Genomic DNA, 15074 nt, shown 5'->3' with positions numbered 1-15074 from the left:
GAACAGAGGAGAGCTAGTACTGGTCAATAAAATTATCGATCTTGATATAGAAAATTTAGAGGAATTTATTTGAAAAAAAATTATGTTCGAATATAGCTCTGCAAGATCGCTACATAAAAATCTAATCCACAATGATAGAGAATAAGCAAATTAATGGAACATTTGGTACCAAATCTGAATTGGGAGGAATTCTAGAACTTCCCTACTTTAAGGGCCTGTTCATGTACACCACCAAATATCTCATTGCTCAACGAACTGAAAACTGAACTTTGCTATAATTCCTAGTTTAACAATCATTCCCTCTTTCCAGGAAACTCGGAGTAGTAGCTCTGTGAGGGGAATAGAGGGTCCCCTAACAAATCTCAGCACCCTTCACAAGCTACAGTTCCCAAGATTCTTTAGGGGAAGCCATGACTGTTTGAAGTGGTATGATATTGCTTTAAATGCATAGTGCAAATGAGGCCTGAGATGGATTCACTTAAAAATGTAGACCGAACAAAATTCTCCTCAGGCTCTAGCTGAGAAAGGGGTGAAGCACTATCCTCTCCTCTCTTTGCATAGCTGCTCTGTGGCCCACCAGCCAGTGGATCGTGGCTCTTAAAAGTCTCCCAATGCTCACTTGTGTCTTTCTCATGTCAGGTACCAGGTGTTGAACCCCAATGTCATCCCTCAGGGATTTGTGGACAACAAGAAAGCCTCAGAACTTCTGCTGGGATCTCTTGACCTGGGAGAGAATGAGTACAAGATTGGGCATACAAAGGTATTATATGCTTTGGTTTGGCCTTATTGTTCCAATCGAGAGTCGCCGTTTTTTTATGTCAGAAGGGTACCTTGATTCATGGGCTCAGTTCAAGGCACAGACCCCAATTCCCCTATTCACAGAGCTACAGTTCCCAGAGTTCTCTGGGAAGAGGGATTTATTGTTAAACTACTCTGGGAATTGTAGCTCTGTGATGGGAACTGAGTCTCTTAACAACTCTCAGCACCCTTCACAAGCCACAGTTACTCAGATTCTTTGGGGAAACCATTACTGTTTAAAGTGGTATAGTACTGTTTTAAATGTGTAGTGGTGGAGCCTAAATCTGGGGGTTGTATATAGTCATAATGACTAGTAGCCATGAGGAATGGGAGAGAAATCCGATTCTGTTTGCATTTAAAGGCGAATCTACCTAATCCACACTTGCTGAAACTATAAGCAAACCAAAAGCCAGTGGTCCATCAAAATGTGCACTTCTCCAGATTTTGCAATGCAGTTCTCCAGCTAAGTAATGTGTATAAAAATGCATATACTAGAGTAAAGCGTGCAGACAACTGCATATATTTGTGAAAAGAACGTACACAAATGTATTCTATCAGGGGAAAATATGATCTGCAAAAATTAGACAAAATGTGAACAGTAAGAGAAGTTCACACTAAAACGGTGATGAATTTTCATGAGGACTTTTATAAAAATAAATAGATCGCAAAGTGATGTGTCAATGTGGAGAATTGAATTTAAGATTGGGAAAATGAGAAACTGAGAGAAACTGAAATTTCCCATTCCTAGTAGCCTTTTAAACATCTTTCCTCCATGACTTTATGCATAAGAGGGCCCCTCATCCTTCAAGAATTGTATGACAATAGAGCTTGCTGACTGAACATTGCTCTGTCAATGTACTGACACTGGGCACATGGTTCCCTGCTTTCCAAGGTGTTCTTCCGTGCTGGAGTCTTAGCCAAGCTGGAAGACATGCGAGACGAGCGTTTGGCAAAGATCCTGACCATGCTGCAGTGCCGTTCCCGTGGCTACCTGATGAGGGTCGAATTTAAAAAGATGCTGGAGAGAAGGTATCCATTCCCCCACCCTCTGCATCAGCTCTTCACTCCTTTTAAGAAGGAAAGAAATCCTTGCTGCTTGGAGAGCTGGACCAGACTGGTACAGTTCAATGTGGTACCAATGAAGAGTCTCAGTGAGCCAGGAAGCCTCACAGTTTAAATCAAGGGGTGGGGAACCTCCCACCCACAGGCCGAATTAGCCCTGTCAGGGGTCCTAATTAGGCCCATGAGCTTGTTTTCCCCAAGCTTCACCCACCTGCCTCGTGCCTGATGTGATATATGATGCCAGGTGTGGAGCAGGGAAAGTAGGGGCTGGGATCTGCTACACTACAAAGTTCCATCAATCAGCTGATGCGTCCTGTGAGCAGCCCCTCTGCAGGTGCGCTGTCAGCCTCAATCAGCCAATTAGCACTGAGAGGGCATCTTCAAAGGAGCTCATTCTCATTGCTGATGGGCATGGAGAGGGAGCACTTTTGAAGTCATTACCTGTCAACGTTGACCTGCAGTAGGTGGGTGGGTGAGGAGAGTTAAGGATCTGGCCTGCTGAATGAATGCAATTCTTCACCCCTGGTTTAAATAAAGGGAAGGGGGATCCTGCGGCCCTCCAGATGGTAGACTCTCCAACCTGTTTCTCCTTTTGGTTATAGGCTGGGCCTGATACTTATCCAGAGGAATATCCGCAAGTTCTTGCAGATGCGATACTGGGGTTGGTGGAAGCTGTATAACAAGGTGAGGAAATGGAAAGTGGCCCACAGCTCAGCCTTGCAGATTCAGGGGGAGGAGCTGTCTTCGTTATCAGTGAAATTTTGAAAAGCTCATTTATTTAATGATAAGAACTCCCTTGTGAGTTTCAGTGAATCATTAGCAAGGCAACAGGCAGGCACGGTTTCCCACTGAAAGGGATGTCCTGAAAAAAAGGTCAGAATTAGAGGACAAACTTTGAGCCACATAAAGTGGGAAATTTGTTTATTTCAATTTGTAAAAAAAAGTGTCTGTTCTTTTTTGGCAAAGAGACTCCAAAGCATTGTACCATAATTAAAACCCAATTTAAAAAGCTCCGAATGGCTTGGACGCAAAGACTCCATGACCAAAACTCTGCACAAGGGGTGCTCCCGCTGGTTGAAGTTGGAGAGGGGTGGCTTTTTTTGCCCCTAAATTCCCCCCTTTGAATCCCTCAAATCTGCTCCAGAGGATTGGGAGATTCTGCGGAACAGTGTGGGAGGTGATGCAGCTAGAGGAGGAATTTGCTGCCTTCCATTGGCAGGAGCCACTGCTGGATCAAAGACCATTCTGCAAAGGGAAGGAGCTTTATTATTTGAGGAAGAGCAAGTCTGGATCCAATAATTCAATTTGCTGAGTTGTCCTAGGAAGGCAGAGACTTGTATGGCCTTCTGAATGTTGTTGGACGCCATCTCCTGTCAGCCCCAGTCAGCATGGCCAACAGCCAAGGATGTTAGGAGTTGGTCCAGCAACATCTTTCCATGGGTTCCCCATCGTTATAGTTACGCAACCTCTCTCAATAACTCCATATGTTAATTTTTTGTGGCTGCACATTTGAGCTATTTACATTGTTATTAAATTTCGCTACATTTTTCAGTAGACTTTCAGACTTGCCTCTTTTCTCTCCCCCCCTTTATATTTGCCACTGCCCCCTTTTTTTCTCTCTGTCTTTCATTTTTATGGCTTATTAAATCCCATAGATTTGGAGAGGGGAATTGTTAAATCCAGAAAGGCTAGTCATATGAAAACAACTTTAATAATCTACTCTGTTCCCTGCCCCCAAATAACTTCCTTTCTGAAAATGCTCAGCCTCACTCTTTGGTGAGCCTCCAGAGGAAAGGAACATATATGGTGTGGAAGTATTGCAAAACAACTAATAAGGTGGAAGTGTGGATGGTCCAGTATAAAGCCACCACTAATGCACTTTTATTGTACCTATGACATGTTGCAGAATAGACCTGCAAAATAACACCAATCTGGAGGGGGCCTTAATTGTTCCACATATAAACATTAGCATCGTACAAATGCCTGAGGAAAACAAATGGGCCTTTACCTGGTGCTGAAGCAGAAGAAAGTGCCGGTGCCCAGCGTGCTTCCAAGGGGAGTGAATTCCATAGACTGGGCAGGCCTTTTCCGGCATCACAGTGTCATGAACATCTTCAAGCAATGCAATGTCGAAAAGGGTGATAACAGGGAGGGCAATCCTTCCGGCGTTTGAGTCCCAAGCTGCATTCTGAATGGTGACACTTACAGGGAACATCCACCCCTGTTGCTCAGTTTGTGACTTGGGTTCCCTTCCCGTAGGTCAAGCCCCTGCTGAATGTGGCCCGACAAGAGGAGGAAATGAAAGTGAAGGAGGAGGAGCTGAGGAATGCCATGGCAAAGACTCAGGAATTGATGGATCGTGTCAAAGAGCTGGAAGAAAAGACAAATACCCTCAGCCAAGAGAAGAATGACTTGACCATCCAGCTGCAGGCTGTGAGTCACCAGAACACATTCCAGGGCAGCGGGGGGGGGAGGGGTTCACGTTTGGTATTTTAAAAATATGTGTGAAATAGGAATAGTTTCGCGGTCCTATTTCTTTTTTTTTTTTAATAATTTTTATTCAAATTTTTCAAAAGACAAACAAAACAAAGTCAAAAAAACATAGCAATACATCAACAAAAAATAAAAATAAAATAGTTGACTTCCGATTTGTCGCAGATCAGCTATAAGTATATAATATACATCAAACCTGTCCCTTAATGTATACATACAGAATCCCTTTTCTCCGTAGGCTGTCTTAATTAATCGTCAAATCCCAGTATCATCATTTTATTTTGATCTTTCAACAAAAAGTCTAAGAGAGGCTTCCATTCCTTAAGAAATGTATCTGTCGATTTTTCTCTAAGTAAACAATCAATTTGTCCATTTCTACTAAATCCATTAATTTCAATAGCCATTCTTCCATTGTTGGTATTGATTCCATTTTCCACTTTTGTGCATATAATAATCTTGCTGCCGTAATCATATATAATATTATTCTTCCATATTTCTTTTTTATTTGTTTATCCATAAAACCCAATAAAAAAAATTCTGGTTTTGACTGAATATTTATCTTTAGAATTTTTTGCATCTTCCTACCTATCTGTGCCCAAAATGATTTTGCCTTTTTACATAACCACCACATATGATAAAATGATCCTTCTTGTTGTTTACATTTCCAACAAACATTAGAAACATTACTATACATTTTTGACAACTTTTCTGGAGTCATGTACCAACGGTACATCATTTTATAAAAATTTTCTTTAAGATTATAGCATAGTGTAAATTTCAAACCTTTTTTCCACATATTTTCCCATTGATCCATTTGTATGTTATGACCAAAATTTTTTGCCCACTTTACCATACACTCTTTTACTTGTTCTTCCTCCATATCCATTTTCAATAAGAGTTTATACATTTTCGCAATTATATTTTCATCATTTGTACACAATCCTATTTCAAAATCAGATTTACTTATTTCAAACCCATACATTTTCTTGTCCATGTTATATCTTTCTAACAATTGTAAATAGGCAAACCATTGAAAACTATATCCTTCCTTTGTCAGTTGTTCTCTCTCTTTCATTGTATATTCTCCATGTACATTTTCTAATAGTTCTTGATAAGTTAACCATTTCTCTTTTCCAGTCATTTCTCTTCTATAAAACGCTTCTTGACTTGAGACACATAATGGTATTTTCGAATAAAACCTTGGTTTGTATCTATTCCATATTTTCAACAGAGGACGTCTTATAAAATGATTGTTAAAGTCTACATTTACTTTTACTTTGTCATACCATAGATATCCATGCCATCCCCACTTCAAATTATGGCCCTCCAAATCCAATAGTCTTTTATTCCTCAATAAAATCCATTCCTTTATCCAGACTAAACAGCAGGCAGCAAAATAAAGTCTCAGATTTGGTAATCCCAGTCCTCCTCTTTCTTTGGCATCTTGTAGTAGTTTAAATTTAACTCTTGGTTTTTTTCCTTGCCATACAAATTTAGAGATATCTTTTTGCCATTGTTTAAAAGGTAAATCAGAGGATATTACAGGTATTGTTTGAAACAAAAACATCATTCTCGGTAATACATTCATTTTTATCACAGATATTCTACCCATTAATGACAGTTGTAGTTTATCCCATCTTAGCAAGTCTTTCTTGATCTCTGTCCATAATTTTTCATAATTATTATGAAACAACTTTGAGTTTTTATTTGTCATAATGATACCTAAATATTTCAACTTTTTTTCTATTGTAAAATCTGTCTTGTCCATTAACTCTTTCTGTTCCCTTAAAGTTAAATTTTTCACCAACATCTTTGTTTTTTGATTGTTGATCTTAAATCCTGCTAACGGTCCAAATTCTTTTAATTTGTCCATCAATATATGAATTCCTTCCAAAGGGTTTTCTAGTACAATTATCAAATCATCAGCAAATGCTCTCAATTTATATTCTTCTTTTTTTATCTTTAATCCCGAAATCCTTTTATCTTGCCTTATATCTCTAAGCAGCACTTCTAAGACCAGAATAAATAAAAGGGGAGATAATGGACATCCCTGTCTTGTACCCTTTTGTATTTCACATGAATCCGTTAAATCTCCGTTAACAATTATCTGGGCCTTCTGAGATGTATAAATCGATCTAATCCATTTTATAAAATTGTCTCCAAAATCCATTTGCTCCAAAACCTGAAACATAAATTTCCAATTCAAATTATCAAATGCTTTTTCAGCATCTAAAAAAATCAAAGCTGCTTGTTTATCATTTCGTTGTTCTAAATATTCCAACACATTCAAGACATTCCTGACGTTGTCACGTAATTGTCTTTTAGGTAAAAACCCTGATTGATCTTCCTGAATAAATTGTTGCAATATTATTTTCAATCTTTCTGCCAAGATCATTGTAAAAATTTTATAGTCATTATTCAATAGAGATATTGGCCGATAATTTTTTGTTTTAGTTAAATCTTGCTCCTCTTTAGGTATTAATGTTATATTAGCATTTTTCCAACTATCCGGTATCTTTCCCTCTTGCAGAATAAAATTCATTGTAGACTGTAAAGGTAGCAAGAGTTCTTCCTCCAAACATTTATAATACATTGCAGATAACCCATCTGGTCCTGGCGCCTTTCCTAATTTAATTTTGTTTATAGCTTCAGATATCTCTCTTGACGTAATAGGGCCATTAATAGCTTGTCTCTGAAAATCTGTAATTTTAGGCAAATTCTGTTTAGATATATACTCTTCTATTTTTTCAGATGGAATTTCCTGACACTTGTACAATGTTGAATAATATTGATGAAAAATCTTTTTGATTTTTACATTATCTGTCAGCGTCTCATCTCCTTCTTGTATCTTTAAAATAATATTTTTTTGACGTTCTTTTCTTAATTTATATGCTAACCATTTCCCAGGTTTATTTGCAAATTCAAAAGTCCTTTGTTTAGCAAAATTTAGTTTCCTTTCAATTTCTCTAACTGTCAACATTGACACTTGTTTCTGTAACATTTTAATTTGATTTACAATAGAAACTTTAGTTGGATTCTTTTTCAATTCTTCCTCTTTTTGTTTTATTTCTTCCAAAATTAATTGCATTTTCTGTTGTTTCTTTTTTTTTAATTCAGAGTTACATTTAATAAAATATCCCCTCATAAATGCCTTACTTGTATCCCAAACGATATTTTCACTTGTTCCTTTATGTAAATTATGTTCAAAAAACTCTTTTAATTTCTTCTTACATTCTTGTACTACTTTGTCATTCTGAAGTAAAGATTCATTTAGTCTCCATCTAAATCCAAGATTTTTTTTTTTTAAGGTTAATATCACAGGATTGTGGTCCGAAAAAGTTTTTGGTAATATATCCATTTTAAAAATATCCTTCGCTAAAATTTTAGACATCCAAATCATATCAATCCTCGAGAATGTTTTGTGTCTTTCTGAAAAATAAGTAAATTCCTTTGCGTTATCATTTATATATCTCCAGGTATCCACCAATTCTAAATGTTCCATCAGTTCAAAGCAAATCTTCGGTAATTTACCCTGTGTCTCTTTGATATTTTTTTCAGAAAGCCTATCAATTTTTGGTGAGATTACCCCATTCCAATCACCCATGACGCACCAATGATCATATGAAAACTCTGACAATTTTTCCATAAGTCCTGTGTAAAACCTTGTTTTATCTTCATTGGGAGCATAAATACCCACTATCAAAATGTTTGTACCCTGTAAAGTAATTTCAACCCCCACAAATCTACCACTATCATCCAGTAATACCAATTTAGGAAGCAATTGTGGGTTAATGTAAAGAACAACTCCATTTTTTTTTTTTGGTCCAGCTGAAATAAATTCTTCACCCAAATTTTTACAAATCAAATATTTGGAATCTTTCTTCTTAATATGAGTTTCTTGTAAACAAATTATATCCAATTTTAATTTTTTCAAATAATGAAACACTTTCTTTCTCTTCTGCGCCGTGTTGGCTCCATTTATATTCCAAGTTAGATATTTGTAATCCATCTTTAAGCGTGTATTTTAAAATGTGCCTGATGCTCCTTTTAATCCATCATCTTCCTTCCCCTCCTCTGCGTATCCTTGTTGACTTTGTTTCCCAGGAATTATATCCATATCTTTGAGTTTATCTTCTTCCATATCTTTTAAAGCTTTTCTCAAGAAGTCCCTTGCTTTTTGAACAGTATTCAATCTATATTTCTGTTGTCTGAATGTAAAGATCACTCCTTCTGGAACATCCCATCTAAATTGAATTTTGCATTGCTTAAGTTTTTCTGTAAGGAAAGCATATTCTTTTCTCTTACGTAGAAGTCTAATAGGAATTTCTTTCATCACCAGTATTTCCTTACCATCAATTTTAAAGGTATTTTTAAAGTGTTGCTGTAATACCATATCTCTGGTCGTCTTTTTTATAAAATGAACAAGCACATCTCTTGGAATTTTTTTCATTGTTGCATATCTGGAATTAATTCTATATACTTTGTCTATTTCAAATTCCATCCGATCTTCATTCAAATCCAGAAATTTTACTAAAGCATTAACAATTTTATCTCTGATGTCTTCACCTATTTCCTCAGGGATTGCACGGAATCTCAAACAATGCTCTTTATTTCTCATTTCAGTCACAGCCAAATAGTCCAAGTTTTTTTCTAATTCCAGATTTAATATATCTGTTCTATTCTCCAAGATTTGTACCTTTTCTTTAGTATTTTTTGCATCCTCCTTTATTTGCCCAATTGTCCCTTTAATCTCATCCACTTGTGTTTTAATATAGTCTTTTATATCTATCAATTCAGTTTTCATTTCCTGTTTTATAGCATTAATCCCTTCCATTATTTTTTGAAACATATCTGGGGGTATAGCCCCTTCCTGTGGGTCAATAGAACCTCTTCGCTCCTGGGCCCTAGTTGCTTTTTTAGTTGTCATTTTCAAAAGAAGCCTTTAATTTCTGATATTAACCACTGTTCCAAAACCTAGAGGCAGTCTATTTCTTTTTTTTTTTCCTCCACCAACAAAAGAGTTAATATTCCAGGCCTGTTATTATAGTCCAGCCAGCACAACACAGTTCTTATCTACGTCCAAGAATGCAAAACAATCCTGGTTCCCAGTACAGCCAACACCAAGCGATTAGTAACATATACAAACAGCAGATTCGTCCAAAAAAAAATAGTCCAAGGAGAAAAATAGTCCAAAATATATTTCCATCAAATAATAATTACCTCTCATCCGTTTTTAAACTTTAAAGCTCCAAATTCAGGCCAGCTTTTTGTCGTAAAAAAAAATATATAAGTTGTTTACATTTTCTTTCTTCCTTAATTATATTTAAAAGAGAAAAAGTATGACTCACCCAGGTTTCTCAGTTGCTGATTCGTAAACAAATCCCTTTTATTGTAGTAATTTAAGCCAAATGATAAGATTTAGACAGAAGTAGGCTCGCTGGTTAAGGATGTTTTTTTTAGAAGGAAAAAAAATGCTTCGCTTTATCCCAGTACAGCTTGCATGGAAGTCCTGACTCCGTCTTCAGCCGATCGGCATGCCTTCTTATCTCAGGAATTTCCTGATCAATTCCAGCCGCCGACAGCTCAACGAAGTCTTGTGGAGAATCTGATCGGTTCTCCTATACCTTGGACAACATTTAAGCCAGTCAAAGTTTCCTTTTAACTGGCTTTTAACCTGAAAAAAGCTTCCTCTGAGGCAGAGATCTCTCAGAGACAGTCACCAGCTGAGCACTCACTTCCGGGAAGTCTCGCGGTCCTATTTCTTAGCAGAGATATAAAGGCAAGCAGCAGGATGAGACTCAACCAGTCCACCCTTTCCCTCAGACACAAATAATAACAGATACAATCTTCTTAAGTAAAAGATAAAGAATGTTTACTCATGACCTTTCATATGTTCAGGAAACATAGGCTCTAGCTTAGCTGGAAAAATAGAAGTTTCAGTCCATGATAACGGTCATCTTGGAAGAGAAGCCATGTGGATGCTTCTCTCTCCTCAAGCTTAATGGAGAATATGCAAGAATCCCAGACAAAGGAGGAGGAAGAGAAGCCAGGTAACCCCACCCTTTAGGAAGTTACATCACTGGTAAATAGGTACATGGGATATTTCCCAAAATATCCCTTAAAGGAAACATGCAAGTTTGCTTATTCTAACAGTTCAGGCCCAGTTTTGCCCAAAGGCAGCCCTCTAGGCCTCTCGGTCTGGCCTTTGGGATTCTCCCCTAACCAGCCTTGTATTACATTCTCCTTTAGCGTTATAGCTTGGCTGGAATGTTCAACATTATTAGTTGAACTCTAATATTGATGTCAGTTGATCCCCAGTAACACGCTTGCAGAGGAAGATCCTTTGGATCGCCTGCTTGAATTGAAATTAGGGGTGTAAGGGGGCATAGTTTTCCTTTCTGCCCTGTATTCATAACGTGCAGTATGGTTTCCGTTCTGCTGCATTTCGACTTCCACCAAAAAAGACGCTGTTCATCTCACTGTCTGCTGTGGCGAAATTGTGTGATTTTACGTAATTAATTATGTAAGTTGCATTGACATTATGCTATTCCACCCCATTCATTTCAGTGCAAAGGAAATGCAGTGCAAATGGGAGAAACCATAATCAATTATGTGCTGTTTGTGGACTGAAAGCAACAACAGCAGCAAATACTGATTGTATTCGCTGGCTTGATTTCCATTCTGGACATGGGATGAATAAATGAACATTGGCAATTTCTGCTCCCATTTTTGTTTTTGTCGGAATTCTGCGGCATTCCTAACTGAAGCCAGCGATTCAAAGGAAGATGTGTGTGCCTGATCCTAGCAACAGAAAATAGCACCAAATATTAAAAATGGATGACTTTTTGATTCAAAGGAAGGATTGGGAATGCACTTAGAGCAGGAGTGGGGAGCCTGTGGTCCTCCAGAAATTGCGATGCTACAACTTTCATCAGCTCTAGCTAACATGGCCATGGATGACAGGAGTTGTATTTCAGCAATATCTGGAGGGTCAACAGTTCCTCACCCCTGACTTAGAGTGCCCTCCCAATTCTTCTTCATTTCTAGTCATGGCTTTAAGTTTCCTATGCCTTGTCCACAGCCCAAGCACATCCTTCCAACTGGTCACTAAGGCTTTCCCCAGAACATGTGCAAGATCTTCTATAATAAATAGTTTGAAGCAGTGCGACTGAAGCAGCCATAGCATCTGGGGAGGGTTGATCCTTCACTGTTTACCCTTTTCCTTTCAGGAGCAAGAGAATCTGATGGACGCTGAGGAGCGCCTGACCCAAATGATGAAGGCGAAGATGGACCTGGAGAGCCACATCTCAGACATGAAAGAGCGCTTGGAAGAGGAAGAAAGTGCAGCCGCGTCCCTGGGTGCCAACAAGCGCAAGCTGGAGGGAGAGCTCAATGATCTCAAGCGGGACCTGGAGGGGCTGGAAACCACCCTCGCCAAGACAGAGAAAGAGAAACAGGTATATCTTTCTGCCAAGAGGAAACCTACTGTGGACATCCCCTCTAAGTCCAAACTCTTGGGTTGTTCTTTGTTTAAGATAGGGATGGGGAATCTGTGGCTTTCCAATTGTTGTTGGATTCTGATTTCCATCAAACCCAGTCAGGACAGCCAGTAGTCAATAGTGACCAGGAGACATTTGATTCAGTTCACATTTAAAGGCGAATCTATTGAATTTGGACTTTCCAAACAATGTAAGAGCCAAACCACAGGCATCTTTTGAGATTTGCACTTCTCTGAATTTTCTGATGCGGTTCCCCAACTAAACAATGTGCACAAAAATGCATATATCAGGTAAAAGTGTGCACAAAAATGAACATATTAGTGAAAATAACACACAAATGCGTTATAATAGGAGAAAATGCTTGCAAAATGTGTACATTAGTTAAAACTGCATACAAAAATGAGCTGATTAGGAAAAATTGCACTAAAATGTTGAAGGATTTTCATGAGGATTTTAATTTAAAAAGTTCAAATTGCTTCAGAAATGTGGAGAACTGTATTTAAGGCTGGAGAAATGAGAAACCGAGAGAACTAAAATTGACAGTTCTTTCCATCCCTAGTGGCCAATAACTACCTTGGCTATACTTGTTGTAGACAATGTCGAGCTAGATGGACTAATGGCCTGACCTGGAAGAAACCCGTTTCCTAGGTTTGTTCCTTTTGTGCAAGGTAGCCAACCTGGCGCACTTCAGATGTTGTTGGACCGCAACTCCCCTCATCCCTGTCCATTAGCTATACTAGCTGAGGGGAGTTGTAGCCCAATAACATCTGGAGGGTGCGCATTGGCTTCCCCTGCTTTAGTGCTTTTGCTCTTGATGTGCAAAGAGGTTGAGGGAAGGGGTGATATTTGCTGCAGGAAAGTGTTGGGTGGTTGAATTCTTAACTTTTCTCTGTCTGCTGATTGCATTTTGTGACCCCACTTACCACTTGCCCCTCCCCAGAACCCTCTCCAGGTGTTTTCTCCCAGCACATCATCTCCCTGTTGCCATTTTACACATCTCATCTTTGCCACAGTTCTGCTATAAGCATGACCTAACTTTCACATTATTGTCTATGAAATTGGACATAAGGGAGCACGATCACCATGAAGTATAACATGAGACTGGGCACAGATGGTCTGGATGAGGCGCAATGCAGAGGATATGAGTTTCAGTCTTGTGAGAGCCTGATAAAATTACAGGTTCCGTCTTCTGTTTGAGCCCTAGTCCTATATTTGGCTATGGGTAACAAACTCCATCATGGTTGTGCCTGCATTAATATATCTCCCTCCTCCTCCTCCTCCTCCTCCTCCTCTGCAGGCTTTGGATCACCGAGTGCGGACTCTGACCAGCGACCTCTCAGCACGGGATGACTCTATTGCCAAACTCCAGAAGGAGAAGCGGGCTCTGGAAGAACTACACCAGGTAAGAAAGAGCTGCCCTAGATGTAGGCTTGTCTTTGTGACTCAAATGAGGTCAAATAAAAACCAAAAAATTATGAATATTTATAGGCTGTCCTTATGAATGAAACTGTCTCGCGGTCAACTCCACGCCATATGAGCAAAACACTCTTATGCCACTGAAACAGTCATGGCTTCCCCCAAAGAATCTTGGGAGCTGTAGTTTGTTATGGGTGCTGAGAATTGTAGATACCTTTTTTTTCTTTTTACCACTGTTGCCCAAACTAGTGAGGTGTTTGGGGGCCAGAAAAAAATTCTTGGAGGGCCAGAACAGGGGTTAACCCCTCAAGCCAGGGGTTAACTGCTCCCGATCTTGAAGATGAATCATCCTGGCTTCTTTTCATTTCCTTTGGCCATGACAAGTTTCTTTTATGTGTCTCTTCTTAGAAAACTCTTGATGACCTCCAAGCAGAGGAAGACAAAGTGAATCATCTCACCAAAAACAACAGTAAACTTAGCACTCAGATACACGAGGTCAGTATCGATTGGTTGGCATTTTGACAGCCATTGGGTTACGTCTCTTTGCATGCAAATAATGCCTTGGGATTCTTCACTACTATTGCACCAACCCCTGAGTAACCCCAGCCACTGAGGATCAAGCCTGCTTGTATTATTCCCGCCTTCTTCATCTGCATAGATCTTCCTAGGTTCTGCTTTTGGTCACACGAGTGTGCACGGAATGTTGGGCATTGGCTTGTCGATAGATAAATAGACAGATGGCAAAGATCACTGAAAATGCTTGTTTTTATTTATTTACTATTGCATTTGCATCCCACCTTTCCTCTAAGGAGCTCAAAATGATGTATGCTGTTCTCCCTCTCCCCTTTTTATCCCCACAACAATCCTGTGAGGTAGAGCAGGCTGAGAGACAGTGAGGTCACCCAGTGAGGTTCATGGTTGAGTAAGGATTTGAACCCTGGTTTCTAGGTCCTTGTCCAACACTCTAACCAGTACATCACACTATGTCCACATAGTATGTCTCCTTCCTGTTGCAGCAAGAATGCTATGTTGTCACCATGGTGACTCCCTTCCATTGCCCTCTTTGCTTTTTTTCTCTTTTGTCACTGTTCTAATCGTTCGCTCTTATGTTGGTTCCCAGCTAGAGGACAACTGGGAGCAAGAGAAGAAAATCCGTGCCGAGGTGGAGAAGGCCCGTCGCAAGGCAGAGGGCGACTTGAAAATGACCATTGAAAACCTCAACGAAATGGAAAGGGCAAAGATCGATTTGGAGGAGGTGGTTAAGAAGTAAGTGCGTGCGTGGGCAAAACATGCTGCGCTTGAAGGAAAGCTGGTTGGGGAATTAGGGTCAGAAAGATTTTTGAAGACTGAAAGTTCAGGGGTAGCCAATGTAGTACCGTCCAGATGTTGTTGGACTACAACTCCCATCATCCCTGACAGCCATGCTGGAGCTGATGAGAGTTGGACTCCAGCAATATCTGGAGGGTATTAAATTGGTTGCCCTGGCACATATCATTAAGACATATTAAGAAAAAGTTGAAGGCACTGAAAATTGTTGTCATGCTAAATTTTTGTTGGACTGCACCTCCCTTCAGCTCTGACCACTGGCCATGCTGGCTGGGGCTGGCGGTAGTTGGAGTCCAACAATATCTGGAGGACCAAAGGTTAGAGTAGCTTACAGTGTATTTCAGGTACAGGGACGTTGTAGCCTTCCAGATGTTGCTGGACTCCACCTCCCATCACCCAGGCCTCTCAGAGATCCAGAGAGGCCCAGGCCCCTTCCAGGTTTTGAGGGCCCCAGCCATAATAGATATAAAAAATGACAGC

At 39.5% G+C, this 15074-nt stretch overlaps 1 protein-coding gene across 2 annotated transcripts in view; it reads left to right on the top strand.

Annotated features, from left to right (window-relative positions):
- Positions 1–15074, top strand: part of LOC133372009 (myosin-16) — an 86440-nt gene that overhangs the window by 35445 nt on the left and 35921 nt on the right. For both annotated transcript variants that reach the window (XM_061600174.1, XM_061600176.1), the window contains exons 19-26: positions 640–760; positions 1691–1827; positions 2463–2544; positions 4120–4293; positions 11583–11810; positions 13150–13254; positions 13677–13763; positions 14389–14534. In XM_061600174.1, coding sequence (XP_061456158.1) covers positions 640–760; positions 1691–1827; positions 2463–2544; positions 4120–4293; positions 11583–11810; positions 13150–13254; positions 13677–13763; positions 14389–14534 — 1080 coding nt within the window. The remainder of the gene's footprint in view (positions 1–639; positions 761–1690; positions 1828–2462; positions 2545–4119; positions 4294–11582; positions 11811–13149; positions 13255–13676; positions 13764–14388; positions 14535–15074) is intronic.

The sequence above is a fragment of the Rhineura floridana genome, chromosome 17 (assembly GCF_030035675.1).
Source record: "Rhineura floridana isolate rRhiFlo1 chromosome 17, rRhiFlo1.hap2, whole genome shotgun sequence".
NCBI classification, from domain to species: domain Eukaryota; kingdom Metazoa; phylum Chordata; class Lepidosauria; order Squamata; family Rhineuridae; genus Rhineura; species Rhineura floridana.
This window is presented reverse-complemented; position numbering and strand designations above follow the sequence as displayed.